Source organism: Ornithorhynchus anatinus, chromosome 10 (assembly GCF_004115215.2).
Source record: "Ornithorhynchus anatinus isolate Pmale09 chromosome 10, mOrnAna1.pri.v4, whole genome shotgun sequence".
Lineage (NCBI taxonomy): Eukaryota > Metazoa > Chordata > Mammalia > Monotremata > Ornithorhynchidae > Ornithorhynchus > Ornithorhynchus anatinus.
The window spans coordinates 55,441,562-55,465,157 of NC_041737.1; the positions used below are offsets into that span (position 1 = coordinate 55,441,562).

Below are 23,596 nucleotides of genomic sequence, written 5' to 3' on the forward strand. Positions count from 1 at the left end.
GGAGTAAGCGCTGAAGAAAAGCGACGGAATGAGCGCTTACCGAGTGCAGGGCACCGTACTAAGCGGTCGGGAGAGGACGCTAGGACAGTGAAGAGACGAGCTCGGTGCTCGGGAAGGCGGGCTACGGTAGAGGCCCCCCCGCCCCGCTCTCGCAAGGAGTGGACGGGCTAAGAAGGGGGGACCCAGAGCGTGCGTGTGTCCTAACGGTGGTCTCCGTCTCCCTCCCTCCCTCCCTCCCTCCCTCCCTCCCTCCGTCCGCGGGCGTGGCGGGCCCAGCCCCGGCGAAGATGCACTGGACACCGGAGCACGCCCAGCCCCTCAGCCAGTGGCCGGAGCAGCACCTGGACGTGTCGTCCAGCACGTCGCCGCCGTCGGGGGGCCCCAAGGCGGCCCCGGGCCCGGCCGGCCGGCCCCGCTGCCACTACGCCTGGGCCAACGACGACATCTCCGCGCTGACCGCCTCGGCCCTCCTCAAGCGCTACGCCGACAAGTACGCGGCCGCCCTGGACTCGCCCTACGACCGGCCGCCGGCCGCTCCTTTCCCCGACGGCCCCTTCGGGCCGCTGCCCGGGCCCAAGGGGGAGCCGGAGCCGTGGGGGGCGGGGGGCGGCGGCGGAGGAGGCGGAGGCGGAGGAGGAGGAGGAGGAGGAGGAGGAGGAGGAGGAGGAGGAGGCGGCCCCCCCGCTCCGGCCCCCGGGCCCGGGCCGGACGCGCCCTACCCGCTGCCCCCCATCCACGACGGCCTGCTGGGCGCCAAGGCGTCCGGGCCCCCCGCGGGCCTGGGCGGCTCCCCCGCCCTCCCCGGGGGGGCTGTCGGAGCCCCTCTACCCCGGGGTCCCGTGCGGGGGGTCGCCGCAGGACTTCGGGGCGGCGGCGGCGGCGGCCTACGGGGCGGCCTACCTGCCCCCCGCCTACTGCGCGCAGGCGGGGGCCTCCGGCCTGGGCCCCCCGGGGCTCCTGCCCAACGCCGCCCACGCCTCGCCCGCCCTGGTGCCCGGCTACGGACCGCCCAGCCCCCTCTACAGCTACCCGCCGGCGGGGGGCTTCCCGCCCCAGCCCGCCTTCGGGGGGCTCCACGGCCCGCCGCCCCCTCCTCCCCATCCTCCTCCTCCTCCTCCTCCTCCTCCTCCTCCGCCGCCGCCCCCCGCCCCTTACCTGGCCCCGGCCCCGCGACCCCCCGCCGGCTACCCCTTCCAAGCGCCCGGACCGGCGGGCGGCGGCCTGAAGCGCAAGGCCTTGTCCGGGACCGGGACCGGGACCGGGACCGGGGGCGGGGGCGGGGGCGGGGGGGACCCCGCGTCCGGCCAGGGCCGCTACCGCAAGGGCGGCTACGAGGCCCCGGACGGGCCGCCGCCCCCCGCCGCCCCCTACCCCCCGCCCGGCCCCGACGGCGACCGGCGGGGCAACGGCTACCCCCGGCCCGACGACGGCCCCGACCGGGGCCCGGCCGCCCGCAAGTCGGGGGTCCCCCCCGCGGGGCTCAAGGCGCTGGGCTCCCCGCCCTTCGCGCCCGGCGAGGCCCCGGCCTTCGACGACTCGGCCCCGGCGGCCGACGGCGAGGGCGGGCCCGGGGGCCGGGGCTACGGCGGGCCGGACGCGCGGGCCCTGGAGCTGGTCAGCGCCAAGATGGGCGAGCGCGGCCCCCCGGTGCACTGGGCTGACGTGGCCGGACAGGGCGCCCTCAAGGCCTCGCTGGAGGAGGAGCTGGTGTGGCCGGCGCTGCGACCCCCCGCCGGAGCCCCCGCCGGAGCCCCCGCCGGAGCCCCCCGGCCCCGCACCGTGCTGCTCTTCGGCCCCCGCGGCGCCGGCAAGACCCTCCTGGCCCGCTGCCTGGCCACCCAGCTGGGCTGCCCCCTGCTCCGGCTGAGCGGCGCCGCGCTGGCCGCCCAGGGCCCCGGGGAGGCCGGACGCCTCCTCCGGGCCGCCTTCCTGGCCGCCGCCGCCCGCCGCCCGCCCGCCCTGCTGCTCCTCGGGGAGCTGGAGGCGCTGCTGCCCGCCCGGCCCGGCGACGACGGCGGGGCCGGCCCGGGGGCCGGAGGAGGCGGCCCGGGGGCCGGAGGAGGCGGCCCGGGGGCCGGAGGAGGCGGCGGGGGCGGCGGGCTGCGGGCCCAGCTCCTGGAGCTGCTGGAGCGCCCGGCCGAGGGCCTGCTGGTGGTGGGCACCACGGCGCGGCCCGGAGAGCTGGACCGGGCCGCCCCGCGCCGCTTCGCCCGCCGCTTCTACGTGCCCCTGCCCGACGGGCCGGCGCGGAGGCAGATCCTGCACCGGGCCCTGGCCGCGGCCGGCGGCAGGCTGGGCGAGCGGGAGCTGGCCGCCCTGGCCCGCACCACCGAGGGCTTCTCCGGCGGCGAGCTGGTGCGGCTGTGCCAGCAGGCGGCCGCCGGCGCCGGGCCCGGGCCCGGGCCCCGGCCCCGGCCCCCCTCCTACGAGGACTTCGAGGCCGCTTTCCGCAAGGTGCGCCCCGGGGCCTCCCAGAAGGACGTGGACCTCTACGTGGAGTGGGACAGAGTCTACGGGTCGGGGCCCTGACGGACACCCCGAGACCCCCCCGCCCGACCCCCCGGACGACGAAGGTGGGGAGGGGGATCGGGGGCAGGGAATTGGCCCTAAGTCACGTTCTTTGCTCAGGGGCCGCGGGGGTCCCCGCGGCCCTCTGGGCCCTCACTCAGGATCCTTCTATTTATTATGACCGGTTGGCTCCCCCTCCGCCCCCGCCCCCGCCCCGTGAGCCCCACCAACACCCGGGGCGGCAGCCGAGCCCCCCCCCACACACACCCTCGCCCCCCTCCCCCGGGGTCGAGTCGGGGTTCCGGTCGGGGGGGGGGGGTCTCTGGTTCCGATCTCTCTCCCATCTGTCTGGGTCTCCATCTCGACCCCCGCCCGGGTCCTCTCTCCATCTCCGGCTGGTGTCTCTTCATGTGTCTCTGTCGCCCGGGTCTCTCTGTGCCCCTCGTCCCTCCGATCGGTGTCTCTCCGTCTCCGCCTCCGTCGCTCGTGTCCGCTGTCCCTCATCCCTCTGACCCCCGTCTCCGTCTCTCTGGCCCGTGCCTCTCTAGTCACCTGTCTGTCTCCCTCGCCGGGGGGGGGGGGGGGCGGTCTCTTTCTTTCTCGTGTCTCCCATCCGTCTGGCTTGTGTCTCTGTGCCTCACCCGGACCCAGAGACACCCCGGGGCAAGACGAACGGACCGACAGATGCCCCCTGACCCCTCAGGGCCCGAGGATCGGCCCTCAGAATCCCCCTTTGCTGTCGTCCGAACTCGGCCCAGAAGCTGAGCCCCCAGGGTCCCCTCGGGGGCGGGCCGAGGGGGAGAACCCCAAGAGAAGAAGACCCCCCCCCTCCGGAAGGGAGGTGTGGGGGAGAAAACCTCGTCAGTCAACCCGTCGATTCCCCTTTTATTTTTGTACGTTTGTGTAGAAATCGCTGTTTCTGTTTGAACGACTCAGGAAAACCCTATACCTCAGAGCGAATGTGCCCGCGCCCGACTTCCCCCGTCCCCCGCCAGGCGCCCTCCGGGGAAGAGGAGAGAAGGAAGCATCCCCCCGCTCCCCCAGAAAATAACCAACCCCCCAAAACTTGAATCTGCTCCCCCCCCCCCGCCGCTGGGCGTTGAATGTATTTCCGGCGCTGTCGCCCACGGCCCCCCGCCCCCCGTGTCCCTCCCCCGGCGTGGGCTCTTGGCTGTGTGTCTTCAAAGGCCCGAGCCAGAAAGGGAGGGTCGACTCGGGTTTAGGGAGCCCCCCCCCCTCCCCTCCACGCTGGGGATGCCGCCTCTCTCGGGGCAGGGAGGAGCTGAGGGGCAAGGGAGTTTTAGACTGAGGCCCCCTCCCCCGCCCCCGAACCCCGGGCTGCCGGGTCTGCTCCCCACTTTCCAGGCTGGGGGGGGGTGGAAAGGGGACGGGGGTCGTGGGAAGAGAGGGGCCCGGGTGGGACCGGAGGTCATAACCCAGCTCAGCCTCGGCCAAGGAAGGGGCTGGAGGGGTTGGGTTCTTGCCCCTTTGGGCCCTAGTAGAAGAGGAGGGGGCGGGCTCGGGGCGGCGGGGCGTCCAGGTCGCCTTTCTGACCGCTTTCCCCGTCCCCCCACCCCTTCGTGCCTTTGTCCCGTAGAGTGAGGGGGGGTGGGACGGGGGGCTTCCGTCCTTTCCTCCTCCCACCCCCCCTGCTGCCTCTATGCTATGTCCCTCAGGCGGCCCCCTCCGCCCCCGAGGATGCGGATGGTGCCCCGCCTGGAGGCCGCCCCTCGCGGGGAGGAAACGGGAGTCTGGGGAAGCTGGTCCTCCCCGTCCATCCTGCAGGCCCCCCCCCCACCCCCGCCCTCAGCTCCATGGGGCTCTCCGGACAGGGGCAGGGCCTTTCCGAGGAGGGGGACTCTCCCTCGGATCCGGTTCCAGGAACCTGCTGGGGGGGGGGGCGGGAGTGGGGTGGGGAATGGGTCTGGGCCGAGGCCGGGGACACCCCCGCTGCAGCCGTTCAGTAGGTCGCTGGCCCACTAGCGAGCTAAGCCCGGGAGCGTCCACCCCGGGCCCGCGGTGGGGACCCTCACCGGCTGGAACGGCCCTGCGTCCTCCTCCCGTAAGCCCACCCTTCCCTCCCGTGTCCTCGGGGCCGGGGTCTCCCGGGGGTGGGGCCGGTCCTGCCCCCTCCGTCCCTGTCCCCCGTAGAGCCGCTGCCGGAAAAAGCAGCTGCTGATGGGGTGTGAGTCCCAGGTGGGCGGGAAGCCCAGAAAAGGGACCTGACCCCTCTCAAGGGTCCAGGGAAGGGGCATTTCCTGTTTCTCATTTCCTTCTGCCCCTTCCCTTCTCCTTCCTTCTCCTCCCCTCCCGGCCCCCTCACCTTCTCCCCAGAGCTGTGAGTCCGCAGATGCGGCCCAGACACTGTCCGGAGGGGAAGGCAGGGATGTGGGGGAGAGAAGGGGGACAGCGGAGGCCTTTCCCGCAGCCTGGTTGGCGGTGAGCAGCCGGGGGTCGGGTTGGGGGGTCAGGAGGGTCAGATGGGCAGACCGGCTGCCAGGTTTGATGCTAGTCTGCACTTTGGCCCTGCTACTTCCTGCTGCCCCCCCCATCCCTAAAGCGCCCCCCCCCCCCCCCCCCCCGGCCCCGGAAAGGGAACCAGGAATTCCTAGCCGTCTCCCGCCCCCACGGCCCGGCCCATTTGCACATGGAGAGAGACAGGCGAGGCCCTGGGTCCCTCAGGGTCCTCGGCCCAACCTCAGTCGACTCGCCTGGCCCGTGGGCGCGTGGAGGCCGACCACCTCAACCGGGAGCTGCGAGGGGCACGGAGGGAGTCACGACTGGGGCGGCGAGGGTCGGGGGGGAATCTCTCACCCAGAGACCTTGTACCAAAGAAGCCTGGGGAGAGGGGCCGTCTCCTGGGCCCGGTCGGGGGGAAGAGGGAGGCCCGGTGCCTCTGACTCCGGCCCCCGCCCCCATTCTCCTCTTCCTTCCGACCCCAGAGGGCCACCGAGCCCGTCTGTCACACTGGACACTGCTGGGCCTCTGAAACCATTTCTACCTCATTTTGCGATGGATTGTACGCAGACTCCCGGGGGCCTACTGTCAAGGCGGAGGCCGGGGGCTCCTGCAGGTGGTCTACCTCAGAGAAGACTGTATTTTAAGAGAAAGTATTACGCAGTATTAAAAGAAATTACACGGAGCTGTCGAGCCGCTGCGTCGCCGAGTACTTCTTCGGAGGGAGACGGGGAGGCAGCCGCGCTGGGGAAAGGCTGGGGCTGGAGGAGGGCATGGGGGGGGGGGCAGGTGGGGCGCCGGGGCTCTGCCGAGTGGAGGAGGAAGGGAAGGGGAGAGAACAGAGGGTCAGAGAGGAGGGAGGCCCGAGCCACGGCTGGGGAGTGGGAGACCGGGGAGGTGGGGGAGAAGGGCTCAAGCAGTGGGGTCGGGGAGTAGGAGAGGCAAGCTGGGACCGGGGCCCCTCTCAGACCGGCAGAGGCCGTTGGCGGCCGCCAGAGACGGTAAAGACTGACGCGGGAGCGGACCCCGGTCTGGAGCCTTGAGCGAGGCGGCACGGCCTAGCGGAAAGAGCCCGGGGCCTGGGGGGGGGGGGTCAGAGGACCTGGGTTCCAACTCCGGCTCTGCCAATGGCTTGCCGTGTGACCTCGGGTAAGTCACTTCCTCTGGGCCTCAGTTTCCTCAACTGTAAAATGGGGATTGAATCCTACTCCCTCCTACTGGGAGCCCCCTGGGGGATAGGGACCGTGCCCAATCTGACGCCCTTGGAGTTACCCTGATGGTTAGAACGGCACTAGACCCACAGTAAGTGCTTAACAAATGCCACTGAGGGAAAAAAAAACAACACCCAGCAGCGGCAGCGTGGCTCAGTGGCAAGAGCCCGGGCTTGGGAGTCAGAGGTCGAGGGTCCTAATCCCCGTTCTGCCACTCGTCGGCTGTGTGACCTCGGGCGAGCCACTTCCCTTCTCTGGGCCTCAGTTCCCTCGTCGGTAAAATGGGGCCGAAGAGTGCGAGCCTCACCTGGGACCAACCGATGACCTTGTATCTTCCCCCAGCGCTTAGAACAGTGCCTGGCTTAAGCGCTTAACAAATACCAACGGATACCAAAAGGCATGGCAGCCTGGAGGTGGTCTGGGCCTGAGGGGGGAGAAAGGGAAGAGGTGAGAAGGGGCCATCATCGTCATCGTCATCGTCATCATCGGTGGTATCGATTGAGCGCTTCCCTCCGCCTCCTCCCCTCCTATTGTGTGTCATCTCCTCGGCGTTCCGAGGGTCCCGCCCAGGACCGAGCGGACCGGGGAGGGAGGGCAGCGAGGAGGGGCCGTCATCATCACCACCGTCACCATCATCATCATCATCATCATCATCATCACAGTCACCGTCGTTGGTATCGATCGAGCGCTTCCCCCCGTCCCCTCCCCTCCCATCGCGTGTCATCTCCTCGGCGTTCCGAGGGTCCGTCGCAGGAGCCGGGCCCGGCCGATGCGGGCGCTGAGCCTTGCGCTGGGCGTGCTGTGCGCCCTGGGCGCGGGCGCGGGGGCCGGGGACGCCCTGGGGCCCCACCTGACGGCCCGCTTGGCGGCGCTGTTGAGCCCGGAGGAGTGCGAGGCCTTCCGCGTCCACCTGGCGGCGCCAGAGCCGCAGCTGCAGGAGGCGCGGAGCGACGGGGAGGACCGGGACCGGCACCGGGACCGGGCCCGGGACCGGAGGGAGGCCCGGGCCGCCCACGACCAGGACCAGGAGGAGGAGGTGCAGCCGGGCCGGGCCGGCTGCAGGGAGTCCCTGGCCGGCCGGCTGGACGCCGAGGGCCCCGGCCTGACGTGGGACCGCGTGGCCCGGGCCCTGCGACGCAGCGGCCGCCCCGACGTGGCCCGGGAGCTGGGCAAGACCCTCAACCAGGCCACGGCGCTGGAGCTGCGACGCTACGGGAGGCGCTACCTCAAGGCCTCCACCCCGACCCCCAAGCGGCCCCCGCGGGCCCCTCCCGGCCGGCCCCCGCCCCGCCGGCCCCGGGCCCCGTCGTGGGACGAGCTGGAGCCGGTGGTGGAGCGGCCGCCCCCGGGCCGCTACGAGCGCAGCCCGCTGGGCTGGGTCGAGCCCCTGGCCCTCGGCCTCTTCTCCGGCCTGGTGGGGGCCCTGGGGGTCGGGGCGCTGCTCGTCCCGCTGACGCTCTGGCTCGCCGGCGGAGACGGCCCCGGGCCGGCCCTCGAGGCGATGGATCCGGGCTCCCCCGAGGCGCCGCTCCTCGGGTTCCCCGCCGCCGGCGGCCAATAGATAGCGCTCCCGCCTGCCCCGACCGCGGCGGCGGCGTCTCGGCGCCTCTTCGCGGCTCCCGGGCCCGGGAGACGCGACGCTTACCGGGGGCGTCCCTCGAGGCCCACCGCGCCGTCCGCCCCTTCCCCCGGCCGGCGCCGCGGCCCTGCTCTCGTCCGCTCGGTGGAGTTGGCCCGCGGCCCGTGCCCTTGCCCGGGGCTGGCCCCCCGTCCGGCCGCGCTCCTGACCTCGCTCGCCCTCGCCACCCCGGGCCCAAAGCGGGGTCGCCAAGGCCCCCCCGGAGGGAAACGACCTCGCGGGGCGGACACCGCGGGCTCGCCGGGCGGACGGTTCGCCGGACCCCAAGTTCGGTGGCGACTCCGGATCGCGATGGGGGTCTGGGGAGGGGAGGGGGAGAGGTGGTCCGGGAGTCTTCGCCCGACTCCGGTCGCCTCCCGAGGGTCGGGACCTCCCGCCGGGCCGGGGTCACGGAGTCCCGGACGGACCGGACTCGCGGAGTCCTCCTCGCGCCGAGGCCCGGGTCCCGGGGCCCCGGAGGAGAGAGGGGCGGACGGGTCTGAGGGAGGGGAGATGGAGGGGCCCCGGCCCGCCGGACAGCGATGACAGAAGGCAGGCCGCTCCGAGAGGAGAGTTTAAAACAAGATCGACGTTTCCCTTTATTGCAAATTCTAAAGTAAAAAGATGTACAGTACAAAGGAAAATCGAAACTTCAGACCGTAAACTTCCAACCCGCTTGATACAGTCTCAGTTTTCTCAAGCAACTCTGCCTTTCTCCGCCCCGACGAAACAGGGAACGAATCCAGGGGACGGGGATTGGGGCCGGGGGTGGGGAGGAGGGGGAGGGAAAATGGAGGCTCGGGGGAAAAAAAAATCAATCAATCATCAATCGATAGATCTCTCTTCTCTACCTAGTCTGGATAGCACAGGTTCCGGAAGCAAGTGAAAAGAAAGACATTTTTTTCCTCGACTCGACGGCCTGATGATGATAAGCGGGGGTGGGGGGCGCGGGGGAAGGGATCGGAGCAGTGCATTTTGTAACATGGCTCTCGTAAATAGCAGCATTTCAACCTCTTCCATTCAAGAATTACACTGGGCTCTTCCTTAGTGCCTCGGCCCCACGGGTCCAGAGCGCTGAACACGCACACACCCACACGCGCGCGCGCGCGCGCGCACGTATACACACACCCCCCCGCCCCCACCCCCACATGGAATGGGTTAAAGCCTCACAACAGCCCTGTGAGGTAGGTCAGCAGTATTCTCCCCTTTTTACAGATGGGGAAACTGAGGCACAGAGAGGTTAAGCGACTTGCCCAAGGTCACACAGCGCGCCGGCGGCCGAGTTGGGGGGAGGGGTAGGGGGAAGGGCGGGACCCGGCAGTCCTGCCCTCTGGCTGGGGCCGCCGGGCCACACTCCCCTCGTCCACCATCGCCCCCGTCACCCGCGCACGGTCACCGACGCCTTTGGGTTCCCCTCCCCGGGACCATCCCCCCTTCCCCCCAACGCACACAACCCGGGGGTGGGGGTCGCAGCTCTCCCTCCACACGATCCAGGCCCCGAGACCCCCACCCCCTCGCTCCCTCTGTCCCCTTTCCCATCGCTCCCTTGCCCTGGCCTGGGCCGGGGCCTTCCCCGCCACGGGAAGGGGAGAGAGGAACCAGGAACCGACGAGACTTTTTGGGTTGTTTGGGGTTTTTTTTGCACGAACCCCGGGGTCCACCGGCAGGGCGGCGGGTTCCGCCGTGGGCCCGGGTTTTCCCGACCCCGCGACCCTCTGGGACGGCGGCTTCCTGAGCTGAGCAGGGGAGGGCAGGCCTTCCCGAGCCTCCCGGAGGGAGAGCCCTTGGGCCGGGGAGAAGAGGAAGGGGGTGACCCGGGGTGGAGAAGGGGGGCACGGGATGCCCCCCGGAGCCTGATGCAGCAGGCAGGGGGCGGGGGGCGGGCGTGATCAGAGGGGGACTGGGATTTTGGCTGGGGGCTGGGCCAGCCGTTCACAAGCTCCCGAACACCGTCACGGGTGGGTTGGGCGGGGGGGGTGGGGAGAGTGCTGGGTCCCCCAACCCCGGACACCCCCGGGGGACCTGGTTGTCCAGCAGGACCTGGTTGTCCCGCTCCGCTCCCCCGCCCGGCCTGCGGACCCTCCCGATCCGCCTTTTCCCCCGGCCGGAGCCTGAAGACCCCCTCTCTCCCCTCCCCGGCGAAGGGACCGAGCGACAAATCTGACACTAAGACAGCCGTCCTCGGGCGGTAAAAAGGGTAACTTTTATTCGGTTTCCGATCGGCACATAGGCAGGTGGAAGGCTTTGGGACTTGGGGGGGGGGGGGAGGTCCGGGTGGGGGGGGGAAGGGGAAGGAAGAAGAGGGGCAAGGGGGAGGTTCTGGATTGAGCAGCATCGACCTCTATGTGTTCTCTAACAAGGGCCCTTTGCTATCGCTCAAACGGGTCCACCGTGGGGAGAGGAAAGAGGGCCCGGGGCCAGACCCGAAGTCTCCACCGGGCGGGTCGGAGGTCACCGGCTCCCCGACACCCTCTCCCCGCTCCCCCGAGCCGGGGAGGTCGGAGGTCACCGGCTCCCCGACACCCCCTCCCCCCGCCCCCGAGCCGGGTGGGCGGAAGCGAGGGCTCAGCCCTCGTCTCCCACCCGCACTCACCCACCGGGGCGGAGCGGGCCCGGAACGGGGGCGTGGGACGGTCCGGCTTCAATTTGGAGTGTGTGCGTGGGCGTGTGCGTGTGCGTCCTCTTAAATGGTGGATTCCGGAGTATAAATACTGCACCAAGGACCTGGCTACAAAAAAATAAATATTTATATTATATTTATATATCTATATATATTTATATATATATCTATATATATATATACGTGTGTGTGTGTGTGTGCGTGTGCGTGTGTGCGCGCAGAGAGGGGAGGTGGCGGTGCTGCTGCTGCTGCTGCTGCTGCTGCGGGCATGTTTTCGGATCGACTACCCCGGGGTTCGGGCCTAGCTCAGCCGCTCTCCCGCCCGGGCGAAAAGATACAAAAGATGTCGGGGTGGGCTCTCCCCGGTCGGGGGCCGGGGGTCGCCTGGGAAGGGCGGGTGGGAGCCGGTGCTGGTGATGGCGTCACGTGCTACCAAGAGCTGGGGGGCCGGAGGAGGAGGGAGAGTGGGGGGCGTGAAGCCCTTGCTTTGCCAGAAGGGAGCCCGGGGAAGGTCGGGGGAGGAAAGAGGGGAAGGAGGGAAAGGGGGCGGGAGAAAAGACGACGACAACCACACAAGACCTCAACCGGACCTCAGGGAGCTGCCCCGAAAACGGTCCGGCGGCTCCCTGGCCCCCCGAGCCCGGACGCCCCCCGACCCCTTCAAGACCCGGGAACCGGTCGGAAGCCCGGCTCAATCTTGCATAGAAAGGATTCCGGTTTATCGCCCGTCGGGAGACCTCAAACGGAAGCCGTCCGGCCCGAGACCCTCGGCGATCGAAAAGGGGGGTGGGGGACGCGTCTCCGAGTCTGTCCGTCTGGGGGGGGGGGGGGGGTCGGGGGAGAGGTCTGTCCGGCTGGGGTCGAGGCCCGGCGGAGAAGGGGGAGGCGTGAAGAACGATAACAGCCACGGGACGACGGCGGGAGCCGGAAGCCATTTCCTATTTAATTTCGTGAGTCCTCTGGTATTTACAAAAAGAGGCATGCCGATAAAATAAAAGGATATCTTACAGTATTTATAGTTCTCTTAAAAAGTTCGACCACACGTCTCGACCCTCCTGTTTGGTTTTGTGCTGTGCTGTGGGCAACAGAAGCCGGGGCGGGGGGGCGCGGGAAAAGGTGACCCCGTCCCCCGCCCCGTGCGGGACTTCGCACCGCAGCGGGGGCGGCTTTGGGGAGGGGGGGGATGGGAGGGGAAGAGACCCCCCCGGGGTTCGGTCTAAGCGAAACGAGCCGGTGGGTCCGCGGACCCCCCCCCCCACTCCCCTCGGGCTGTGGAAGCGGGCGGGGGGGACAACCTGGGTCCGTTTGGCGGAGGAGACGCCCCCCCCCCCAACCCGCCCCACCGTCCGGGCCTTGGACCGGACGGGTCCGGAGGGGGGCTTGGGGAGGGCATCTTCTCCCTCTACCGAATTCCTCCGAGCGCTCAGTTCGGCGCCCTGCCCATCCCGGCCGCCCAACCGATACCGTCCATCGATCGACCCCGGGGGTTTGGCGGCCGCTTCGCCCCCGTGACCTCCCGACCGCGTGCCGGGCCCGGGGGGACCCCGCCCGGCCAGGACCGGCCGGCGGCCCGGGGCGCGAAGCCCTCCGGCCCGCACCGCCCCCCGACAAACCACTCCATCCTCCCTCCGGGGATCCCGCACCCCACCGTGGGTGGGGGCATCCGCACCCTTTCCCCCCGCACCCCCAACAAGAAAGCGCTGCGGGGCGGGGAGCCCCCAAAGTCTGCATCGAGTGACCCCCCCCACAACACACACTCGAGTCTCCATCCTCTCTCTCCAGGCTACGGGGTCCACGTAGGGAGGGGGCTTTTCTTCTTCCTCTCTAGGGCCCCGGAACCTGGCTTTCGCGCGGGACGCTTCGACCGCGAGCCATTCGCACCGGAGCCTTGGGCCTACCCGCACACGCACCCGCACGAAACGCACCCACACACACAAGCACACACACGCGCCCACGACGGGGGTCTGCCTGCCGGGGGGAGAGGGATAAGGGGAGGGTCCCTGGCGCCGGTCGGTCGGTCTTCCCTGGTCGGGAGGGGAAGGTCCAGCCCTCGCAGAGGAGGGGGTGGGGGGTAGGGGGGGTCCCCCCGCCGCGCTCTCTCCCGGTTCGGTACGCGGGGGAAGGGTGAGGGGGCCGGGGGCGTTGGACGGATTAACGTATCGGTGTCCTGGGGTGTATGACTCTCATGCATGACTTTTGATCACAGCATGCCATCATGCAAAGTATTTCTATGCATTGAACGAGCACAATGTTCGGAATTGGCCTGAGCGAGTTCTCCTTACCCTGAAGAAACCTGATTTTGCTGTTTATTTTCCCCCTCCCCGCCTCCCCCCGCCCCGCCCCAGCCCCCCACCCCCACCCCCCCTCCAAACCCTATTAAGCCCAGGTAGAAAAGGCGCTTTTTTTTTTTTTTAAACCGAAGAAACTGACCTTGATGTGGCACGGGCTAAATGTTTTTTTTTCCTTTCTTTCTTTCCTCGTTTTTCTTGGTTTGCTTTTTTTTTTTTTTTTTTGCTGCTTAACTAATGTCAGAATGGAAAAAAAAAAAAAAAAGAGTTCGCAAGAACCAACCCACTTGGAAATGGCCAGTTCTCTCCACTTCCAAGGGCTCCGGGCCCAAGAGGAAAAGAAACCCGCCAGATGCAGCGAGGAGGAAGGAGGCAGGTCTCCGGGAGCCTCTCTGTTGTAGCTGGGGTGGGGGGCGCGGGGGGCGGTCCGTCTGATCTGGGGGGGAGGGGTGGGGAGAGTCGGTCCCGCTAGGTTTTCATCCTAAGTTGTCCGGGCTGATGTGTGGAGCATGCAGTTGGCGAGCCGCCCGCCCGAGCCTCAGAAGAGGATCCGTGTATAAGTCCAGGTGGGTCCGGAGTGTCGCCCCATCCCCCCGGCCCCTCCCCATCCCGGCGGGTCGGTCGCTCGCCGCCCCGAGTGCCGCCTCGGGCACGCGGAGAGAGCGGACCACCCGTCCGGATCTTCTGCTGCCTCGTTCGGCCCCGCTGGCCTCCGGGGAGTCCGTAGACGACCTCCCGCGGGCCGATCGGAGACCCGGACAGGAGCGCGCTCGGAGAGTCTCCGGCAGGCGTGCGTGCGTGCGTACGTGTGCGTGTGTGTGTGCGCGTCGCCCTCCCCCCCGCGGATCCCCCGATCGATCCCCGCCCTCCCCCCGCCCCCCGGCTCAACACTTGGACTCCCTGACGTCTCTGGGCCTCTTGGCTCGCTCCCGGTGGCCCTCCTCGGCCCGGGCGTGCCTGTCCTTGTCCGGCTTGGTGACGCTGTCGTAGGAGGGGAGGGAGGCGGTGGAGGGGGTGCCCTCCTTCTTCTCCCGCCGGGGCGGGTGGGCGCCGCCGTTCTCCAGCCGGTCGGCGGGCGGCCGGCGGCAGACGAAGCCGCGGCGGGCCAGGTGGCCCCGGTAGGCCCGCTGGAGCACCACCGCCGAGAGGTCTTCCTGCTTGCGCCGCAGGGTGGTGGTGATGGGCTCGTAGGAGACCTTGGACGGGTTGGAGGCCACGAAGCGCTCCTCCATCTGCTGCCGCAGCACGTCCAGCTCGCCGCTGTCGCCCAGGACCCGCTTGGTGAAGGCGAAGAGGATGTCCAGGCAGTGGATCCGGTCGCCGCTGACCATGGGCAGGTCCATGGCGATCAGCTCGATGGTGTTGGGCTTGGGCACGCGGAGCGGGTGCTCCAGGGCGTCGGCGAAGTCGGCCAGCTTGCAGAACTCGATGAACTGGGTGGCGTCGGGGTCGAACTTCTCCCAGATCTCGTAGAAGGTCTCGAAGTCGTCCTCGCTCAGCGGGTCGGCGCTCTCCTCCGTGGCCACGCTGAAGTTCTCCAGGATGATGGCGATGTACATGTTGACCACGATCAGGAAGGAGATGATGATGTAGCTGACGAAGAAGAAGATGCCCACGGAAGGGTTCCCGCAGTCCCCCTTGAAGCCGCTCCCGGGGTGCTCCCTCTCCAGGTCGCAGTCCGGGGGCCGGTTCAGGATGGGCAGGAGGAGCCCGTCCCAGCCGGCCGACGTGGTGATCTGGAACAGGCAGATCATGCTGTTGCCGAAGGTCTCGAAGTTGAACATGTCGTCGATGCCGGCCTCGTGCTTCACGTAGGCGAAGTTGGACATGCCGAAGATGGAGAAGATGAACATGACCAGGAAGAGCAGCAGGCCGATGTTGAACAGGGCCGGCAGCGACATCATCAGGGCGAACAGCAGCGTCCGGATCCCCTTGGCGCCTTTGATCAGCCGCAGGATGCGCCCGATCCGGGCCAGGCGGATCACCCGGAACAGGGTCGGGGACACGAAGTACTTCTCGATGATGTCGGCCAGGAACATGCCTAGGGGCGGCGGGCGGCGGGGCAGGGAGGGGGAGGGGGTGGGTCACGGGCAAGCCGGAAGAGCGCGTGCCCCCTCCCGCCTCCGCCTGCCCACCCGAGGGCCGGGAGCCACCCGATTCTTGCCGGCGGGCCCGTCCCCTTTCCCCAGACTCGCCCGAGTCTCCGGGACGTCCGGGCCACGGGATCGGCAGAGCGGGGTTCGGTTCCGGGCCCGGACCCCGGTTCCACCGGCCCTGGCGAAGAGGGTTCACGGAGAGCTCTCCGGTGGGAGCCAAGGGAGGACTGGGGGATGAGTCCTAGGCGGGACGTGTCTTTTCATTGTTGTCCTGCACTCACCCAAGCGCTCGGTACAGTGCTCCGCACACAGTAAGCGCTCGATAAATACGATCGAATGAATGAAAGGAAAGGCCAAGGGAGGTGGGGCCGTCCGGCCCGGGAAGAGGAGGCTGAGGCGAAGGCTTGCTCTCCCAAGTGCTTAGTGCCGTGCTCTCCACACGATAAGCGTTCGATAAATACGACTGATCGGCCGACGGCCGGGGACGGGGCCTCCGGATAAATTCTCCACCGCCACCGCAGCCTCCGGCGCTTCCTTCCCGGGGACGGGAGGACTGGTGAGCGAGGAGGGGCTCTCCCCGGCGTCCGGAGAGAAGCGAGCCCAGCCCGATTCCCGGAGCCGGCTGTCCCCCCGGCCCCTCGCCCCCAGCCCTCTGACTCACCGACGATGGACAGGATGACCACGACGAAGTCGAAGATGTTCCAGCCGATGGTGAAGTAGTAGTGCCTCAGGGCGAACATCTTGAGCACGCACTCGCACGTGAAGAAGATGACGAACACCAGGTTGATCCAGTAGAGGATGGTCTCCGTCTCCTTGCTCTGCGTGTCCGTCTCCACCATCATGGTCACCATGTTCAGGCAGATGAGCATCATGATGACGATGTCGAAGGCTTGCTGGGTCACGAAGTCGAACACGGCGCCTTGGATGTTGTTCTGCCGAGGACGGGGGAGACGCAGAGGGAGAGGGGCGTGAGCTTGGGAGCTGCCGGCCGGCCTTGGGCAAGTCACTTAGCCTCTTAGGGTTTCCTCCTCCGTAAAATGGGGACGACAGCCACCTCCCCCCAGCTTCTGGACCGTGAACCCCGAGGCATGGGGTGGGGACTCGTCCGCTCAACTGTATATATCTTCGTTACCCTATTTATTTTGTTAATGAGATGTACGTCACCTTGATTCTATTTATTTGCTATCGTTTTAATGAGATGTTCTTCCCCTCGATTCTATTCACTGCCGTCGTTCTCGTCCGTCCGTCTCCCCCGATTAGACCGTGAGCCCGTCAGAGGGCGGGGACCGTCTCTATCTGTTGCCGATTTGTACATTCCAAGCGCTTACTACAGTGCTCTGCGCATAGTAAGCGCTCAATAAATACTATTGAATGAATGATTCTGATGGATTTTTTTTTTTAACGGTATTTTATATGTTGGAGCCGGAATTAGAACTCAGGTCCTCTGACTCCCAGCCTTGGGCTGCCTGCAGCCTGGCTCTCTTTAGGTCTGGTTTAACACTGGGCCCCCTGTCCGGTTTCCTTGAAGCACCTGGTCTTCCTGGTTGTCTTCCTAGCTTACTGTTTATTGTACTGGACTCCCCCAAGTGCTTAATACAGTACTTTGCACAGAGTAAGCGCTCAATAAATACGACTGACTGACTGACTGAATTCCCAGGCGGCTGGGGGAGTGGGGAGGGAGGTGACTTCCCCCTCCCCTGCCATCTCTGTTCCAAGGGCCGGGACCCCCAGGGGCCATGGTCGAGGGAGCCGGTCACAGCCCCAGGACATTAATAATGATAATAATAATAATAATAATAATAATAATGTTGGTATTTGCTAAGCGCTTACTATGTGCAGAGCACTATTCTAAGCGCTGAGGGAGATACAGGGTCATCAGGTTGTCCCATGTTAGGTTCACAGTTAAACCCCATTTTACAGATGAGGTATCAGGCCCAGAGAAGTGACCCGCCCACGGTCACACAGCTGCCGAGCGGCAGAGCCGGGATTCGAACCCATGACCTCTGACTCCCAAGACCGGGCTCTTTCCACTGAGTCACGCTGCTTCAACTGTGGCTCGGGGAGGAGCAGAAGCTGCGGAGGAATACCTTGTCCTCACGGCCCCTCTAGACCGTGAGCTCGCTGTGGGCAGGGAAGTATCTACCAACTCTGTTCTACTGTCCCCTCCCAAGCGCTAAGAAGCAGTGTGGCCTAGTGGATGGAACCCGGGCTTGGGGGTCACAAGGACCTGGGTTCTAATCCCAGCTCCGCCACTTGTCTGCTGTGTGACCCTGGGCAAGTCACTTCACTTCTCTGGGTCTCAGTTCCCTCATCTGGAAAATGGGGATTGAGACTGGGAGCGCCATGTGGGAGAGGGACTGTGTCCAACCTGATTACCCTGTGTCTACTGCAGTGCTGAATACAGTGCCTGGCACACGGTAAGCGCTTAAGAAATTCCATAAAAACGTGCTTAGCACAGTGCTCTGCACACAGCAAGTGCTCTATGAATACCGTCGATTAAGTGATTCCTTGGGCTCCAGCCCCTCATGGTTCGAAATAGGATTTTGAGCCAACGGCAGGGGACGACCGCTTCCCTCCAGGCGTGGCTGGTTGGGTCCAGGGCGGGTCCGGACCCCCGTCCCCTCCCCCTCCCTCCTTGCCCAGCGCCCCCCGCTCTCACCAGGGGCCGCGGGATGGGTTTCTGAGGCTTCTTGGAACCGAGCTTCTTCATGGCGTTGTAGTACTTCTTCTGTTCCTCCGTCATGAAGATGTCCTGCCCTCCGAAGTACAGGGGGACCAGGCAGAAAGGAGATTACCACCGGCCCTTCCCCGCCACCCAGCACCTCCCGGAAAAACCGTGGGCTCCCCGACTCCCCGGCTGCCCCCGAGGCCGGCTGAGACCAGCTCAACCCGGGCCGGGCAGGGGCAGTCTGGGCGGGTGCCCGCCCGGCCGAGGAAGAGAGGGGAGTGGGCCATGTGAAGGGGGATCTTGTGGCCGTGGCCGGGCCTGTGGGAGGGAGGGTGGTCCCAGTCAACACCCCCCCGAGCGAAACGGGCCGGGGAGCCGGCTAGGACCGCCCAACAGGGGCAGAGCCCCCAAGCCCACGGGGAGCGCCCACCTGGGGCAGCCCCTTGGCCCACCCGGAGGACATCGGCGTCCATCTGGGACAACCGCCCCTACTCGCGGGCCCCCGCCGGCCCCCCACCGGCCTCCCTGGGACAGTCCCAGCAGGGCCGGACTCTGCGCGGGCCAGGGTGAGTTGGGTCTGGCTTTCTTTGGCCCCTCGGCCCCAGGTAAAACCACCCGGCAGATGGAAGTAGGGAGGTCTCTGCCCCTCCAGCAGCCCTCCGTTGCTCTCCGCTCTCCCTCCGGGGTCTCCCGGTGAGCATTTCGAGGCCAGCCTCCACGGGTCACCCTGCCGGGAAAAGAACCCGTGGCTTCATTCTCCAGGTGAGACCCGTGAGAAAGGTGGAAGGTGTCCCGGCTTGTGGAGGGTGGCTGGTGGGAGGTCGCCCCAGGCAGAAGAGCTGGAGCTGGGAACCCATCTGCTCTCCCCTGATCCCCAGCTCCATCCTCTCCCCGTTTATTCATTCAGTCGTATTTATTGCGCGCCTACCGTGTGCAGGGCAGTGCACTGAGCACTCGGGAAAGCACGGCCCAACAATAAACAGTGACGTTCCCTGCCCACACGAGCTTACGGTCTGGGAGGGCGGGGGGGAACCGACATAAACACAAATAAATGAAATGACAGATATGTACGTAAGTGCGGTGGGGCTGGGATGGGGGAAGAGCAAAGGGAGCAAGTCAGGATGACACAGGAGGGAGTGGGAGATGAGGAAAAGCGGGGCTTAAGCTGGGAAGGCCTCTTGGAGGAGATGTGCCTTCGACAAGGGTTCGAAGAAGGGAGGGGGGAGTCACTGTCAATCGGATTTGAGTCCGGGCCAGAGGCAGAACGTGGGCCAGGGGGTCGGCGGCAACCTTCGGCCACTTCCCAGCCCGCAGCTCCGTCCTCTCCCTGACCTTCCCATCTCCTCCAAGCAGCCTTCCCTGACTAAGCCCTTCTCTCTCCTACCCCCTCTCCCTCCTGCATCCCCTACGTCCTTGGATCTGTCCCCTTTAAGCACTTGACATCCACCCCACCCTCAGCCCCACAGCACTCGTGTTCATAGCTGACACTGACTTTACTGCCTGTCTCGCCCTCCATACCATAAGACCGACGCCGGCAGGGAGAAGGAGCGTGGCCTAGGGAATGGAGCACGAGCCCGGGAGTCGGAAGGAATTCGGTTCTAATCCCGGTCCTACCACCTTGTCATCTCTGTGACCTCGGGCTAGTCACTTCACTTCTCTGTAGCTGGCGGAGCCGGGATTCGAACCCATGACCTCTGCCAGCTGGGTGACTGTGGGCAAGTCACTTCACTTCTCCGGGCCTCAGTTCCCTCATCTGTAAATACCTTCGATCAACTGGCCGATCGGGTCTCACGGCCAAGGTCGAGGCCGGACAGATTGGCGTGGCCGCCCCGCCTCCCCCCGCTTCGTGGTTCGCCCCCTCCTCCCCTTCCCCGCCACCCCGCCGCCCAAGGGGTGGCCAGGAAACCTATCTTTTTCTTCTGTTGGTTGAAGTTGTCGATGATGACACCGATGAAGAGGTTCAGGGTGAAGAAGGAGCCGAAGATGATGAAGATGACGAAGTAGATGTACATGTAGATGTTGTCTTCGTACTTGGGCTGCTGGTCGGGCTGTCGAGAGACGGGGGGGGAGGTCTGGTCAGCGCCCCCGGGGGAGAGGTTTCCCGACAGACCCCTCTCCCCCTAACCCATGGGGTCCCAAGGAGGGGCAAGGGGCCCGTCCCACCACGCTGCCCTCACTAATCGTGCAACGGGTAGACGAGAGATCTGGGGCCGAGAGGCGAGGACGAAGGCCGGGTGCGACCGTCGCCCTCCGCCCTCCCTGCGCGGCCTCCTCCGGACACACCTGCCCCTCCGGGGCCCGGCACGGCTGGTGTGGCACTAAATACCCAGCACCCTAGCCTCACCGCTGCCCAGTCCCCAGCCCCGACCCCAGGCCTGGTCTCTCCCGGTTTCCCACGGGTCGGTCGAATCCCATTTCCCTGAGGGCGGAAAACACGGCTCCACTTCTGCCTTTCCCCCGGCGCCGGCTGGGCTCGACAGATGCCACCCCGGTGGCCCAGGAGCCCCTAGGGCCCCGCCGACGTGGTAATTCCAGTGGTCGTCCACCCCTTGGGCCCCGGTGGCGGTGAGGGCTTTACCTTTCGGGAGTCGACGGCCGCGTACATGATGTCCATCCAGCCTTTGAAGGTCGCCTGCCAAAGGAAGGACTTGGTCGCACGGGGGGCGGGGGGCCGGGGACCCCGTCCTAGCTGGGCATTTTCTGTGAATAATCCTATCTGTTCCCCCCACCCCGCCCCTTCCCACTCCTTGGGAGAGAGGAAGCTCCTTGGGGGCAGCAAATGGGTCACTTCTTTGGTGTATTTCGAGCGCTTAGTAGTGTTCTACCCTTAGTGATAATTATAATAATAATACTACTAATGATAACTGCGGTGTCTGTTAAGCGCTTACTGTGTGCCGTGCACTGTACACTAAGCACTGGATGGATACAAGCAGATAGGGTTGGGTCACACGGGGCTCTCAGTCTCAATCCCCATTTTTCAGACGAGATAACTGAGGCCTTGAGAAGTGAAGTGACCCGCCCAACGTCACGCAACAGACGAGCGGTGGAGCCGGGATTAGGACCCACAGCCTTCTGACTCACAGGCCGCTGTTTTATCCATCACGCCACAATGCTTCTAATAATAACGACGGCACTTGTGGAGCACTGTGTGTCTAGCACTGTTCTAAGCGCTGGGGGACAGAAGAGCTAATCGGGTCCTGTCCCACATGGGGCTCCCAGTCTTCATCCTCGTTCTCCAGATGAGGGAACTGAGGCCCAGAGAAGTGACGTGACTTGCCCAAGGTCATACAGCAGACAAGCGGAGGAGTCAAGATTGGAACTCGGGTCCTTCTGACTCCCGGGCTCTATCCGCTCGGCCAGGCTGGATGCCCAATAAATAGTATCACTGCTACCGACGCTTCGAGTTGACCGGGTGGTCGACATCTCCTCCCAGAGGCCCTCCGCGATTCAGCCCTCTTTTCCACAGCTTGCTCTCGTGCACCAGCATTGATTGAGCGCTTACCATGTGCAGGGCACTCTGCGTCACCGATGCGCCTGGATCTGTGACTTTTGGACGTTTGATATTCATCCCACCGTAACCCCATCGCACTTATGTACATACCTTTTAATTATACGTTATTATAAGCTACTTGTTTGTTCATATTAATGTCTGTCTCCCCTCTAAACCGTAAGCTCATTATGGGCAGGGAACTTGCCTGCTAATTCTGCTGCGCTGTACTCTCCCAAGCGTTTAGTACAGTGCTCTGCAGGGAGTAGACGACCGACTGATTGACTGACTGAGGATCCTGGAGGAGGAGAAAGAGCCTTCCCAGGAGGTGACAAGGGGTCCTTTAACTTGACAGCATTTTATTATTACTATCATTACTAATAATAACACTGACAATAATGAGGTTACTTGTTAAGTCCCTACTATGCGCTAAGCACTGTACTAAGCACCGGGGCAGACAGAAGATCATCAGGTCGGACGCAGTCCCTGTCCCACAAGAGGCTCGCAGACTCAGTAGGAGGGAGAGCAGGTAGTGAATCCCCATTTTCCCATAGAGAAGCAGCGCGGCTCAGTGGAGAGAGCCCGGGCTTTGGAGGCAGAGGTCATGGGTTCGAATCCCGGCTCCGCCAGCTGGGTGACTGTGGGCAAGTCACTTCACTTCTCCGGGCCTCAGTTCCCTCATCTGTAAAATGGGGATGAAGACTGTGAGCCCCACGTGGGACAACCTGATTCCCTTGTGTCTACCCCAGCGCTTAGAACGGTGCTCTGCACATAGTAAGCGCTTAACAAATACCAACATCGTTATTTTCCGGATGAGGAAACAGAGGCACAGGGACATGAAGTGACTCGCCTACGGTCACACTGGGGGCAAGCGGCAGGACCAGGATGCGAACCCAGGTCGCCCGACTCCCAGGCACGGGCTTTTTCCACTAGGCCATGCTCCTTCCCGCCCTCGAGGAGCTCACTTACGGTCTTAGCCGTGGAGACGGGCCCTGAACTACATTCCGGACAGGAGGAAGTAACAGAGTAGAGAAGCAGCACGACCCAGTGGAAGGAGTCTGGTTCTGGGAGTCAGAGGACTTGTGTTCTAATCCTGACTCTGCCACTTGCCTGCTGTAGGACCTTGGGCAAGTCACTTCACAGGGTCTCGGGTCCTCATCCGGAAGCGCTCAGTACACAGCATCGACTGATCAGTCAAGTCCTTTAATGTCTGTCTTCCCCTCGACTCTACGCTCCTTTTGGGCAGAGACTGCCCCCAGTCAGTCGGCGTATTTATTGAGTGCTTACTGTGCGTAGGCCACTTGGGAGAGTACGATGCGACAAAACACAGATACGTTCCCTGCTCACGACGAGCCGACAGTCTACCGCCTCCGTTGCGTTCTTCCAAGCCCACAGTAAGCGCCCGATAAATACCGTCGATCGACTGACTGGGAGGGAAGAGGCCGAATCTCAAGCGGGGCTCCCCGGGGCCGCGACCCGGCAGACTTACGACTTGCAGGAGAGCCAGGTAGCCGGCCCCGACGTTGTCGAAGTTGATCTTCACGTTCTTCCAGCGGATCTCGCTCGAGTTCTCGGACATGAGGCTCTCGCAGTCCGACTTGTTGTTGACGATCTCGATCTCGAAGCGCTCCTCCGACGTCTCGTTGAAACAGTAGTGGTATTTGCCCGCAAACAGGTTCACCCCCATGATGCTGAAAATGAGCCAGAAGATCAGGCAGACCAGGAGCACGTTCATGATGGAGGGGATGGCCCCAACCAGGGCGTTCACCACCACCTGCCGGGGGGGGGGGGAGGGGGCGGGATGGAGGAGGGCGGGATGGGGGAGGAAGGCGAGAGTTCTCAGGACGGGGCCGGAGGGGAGCGCTCCCCGTTTTCCAGGGTGGCCGGGGGGGAATGACATCGGGGTGACCTCCGGTGGTTTGGGCCGGAGCGGAGCTCTGGGGTGCCATTTTGCTACTTTTCCCCACCGTTTTGGTTCAAGGAGATTCCCGCCTCCCCCACCCGCGAGGAAGGGTCAGGATGGTCTATCCCTTCAGATCCAGATGGAAAAGCGGCAGAACGGTCATCCCGCCCTTCTTACCCCTCCCCACCTTGGGGAGGGGGTCGGGGAGCGGGGCCCGAAGGGCAATCCCGGATTCGTCCTCGAGCCCTAACCCGGGAGGGCCCCACCTCCCCACAGACATCCCCCCCGGCCCCCCCCACCCAACCCCGGCCCCCACCGCTAACCCGGCCCCGGCCGCTGGACTGGAGCCGGGGCACCGCCCTCGGGGACGGGTGGCCGACGGGACCCGGGAGTCTTTTGGGGACCGCACGGGGGGGGCCCCCGCCGGTTCCGGTTCAGGCAGTGGGTGGAGCATGCATAGTTTGCAGGCTTAAGTTCCAAAGCGATATTCCCTCTACCGAGTATAAAGCCAGGTCGGGATGGACAGACCTCTCCTCCTCTCCTTGTGGGAGGAGGGGGTGGTCCTGCTCTTGCCCGTCTCTCCCACCCGCCCTGTCGCCCCCGCCCAACCGCCTAACGCTTCCCCCGCAGTCCCCAAACCGACGAGGTGCCTGGTTTTGCTCTGGGAATGGGCCAAGGCCCTTAGGGAAGACCTCTCTGGCAGTTTTCATCTTTAAATAAATATTAAAAACAAAAAGAAA

At 65.5% G+C, this 23,596-nt stretch overlaps 3 protein-coding genes across 5 annotated transcripts in view; 2 read left to right on the forward strand and 1 right to left on the reverse strand.

The window, feature by feature from the left end:
* Positions 1-287: 287 nt before the first annotated feature.
* FIGNL2 (fidgetin like 2) lies at positions 288-2,529 on the forward strand. The gene is given in 6 exon segments (XM_029072919.1): positions 288-594; positions 697-800; positions 802-1,078; positions 1,199-1,233; positions 1,309-2,014; positions 2,084-2,529. Coding segments are annotated over 6 exon segments (1,875 nt in total).
* A 4,368-nt stretch (positions 2,530-6,897) lies between these two features.
* On the forward strand, positions 6,898-8,474 carry TMDD1 (transmembrane and death domain 1). The gene has a single exon (XM_029072920.2). The coding sequence runs from the start codon at positions 6,946-6,948 to the stop codon at positions 7,735-7,737; it is 792 nt and encodes a 263-aa protein (XP_028928753.1). The 5' UTR covers positions 6,898-6,945; the 3' UTR covers positions 7,738-8,474.
* A 5,094-nt stretch (positions 8,475-13,568) lies between these two features.
* The window catches only part of SCN8A (sodium voltage-gated channel alpha subunit 8), a 63,244-nt gene continuing 53,216 nt past the window's right edge, over positions 13,569-23,596 (reverse strand). For all 3 annotated transcript variants that reach the window (XM_029072955.2, XM_029072954.2, XM_029072953.2), the window contains 6 exons: positions 22,443-22,727; positions 20,045-20,098; positions 19,377-19,514; positions 17,458-17,562; positions 15,460-15,730; positions 13,569-14,743 (listed from right to left, as the gene is read on the reverse strand). In XM_029072955.2, coding sequence (XP_028928788.1) covers positions 13,587-14,743; positions 15,460-15,730; positions 17,458-17,562; positions 19,377-19,514; positions 20,045-20,098; positions 22,443-22,727 — 2,010 coding nt within the window. In that variant the 3' untranslated portion in view covers positions 13,569-13,586. The remainder of the gene's footprint in view (positions 14,744-15,459; positions 15,731-17,457; positions 17,563-19,376; positions 19,515-20,044; positions 20,099-22,442; positions 22,728-23,596) is intronic.

Coding starts and splice junctions, on each gene's coding strand:
- TMDD1 (XM_029072920.2), top strand. CDS start 6,946: ATGCGGGCGCTGAGCCTTGCGCTGGGCGTGCTGTGCGCCCTGGGCGCG.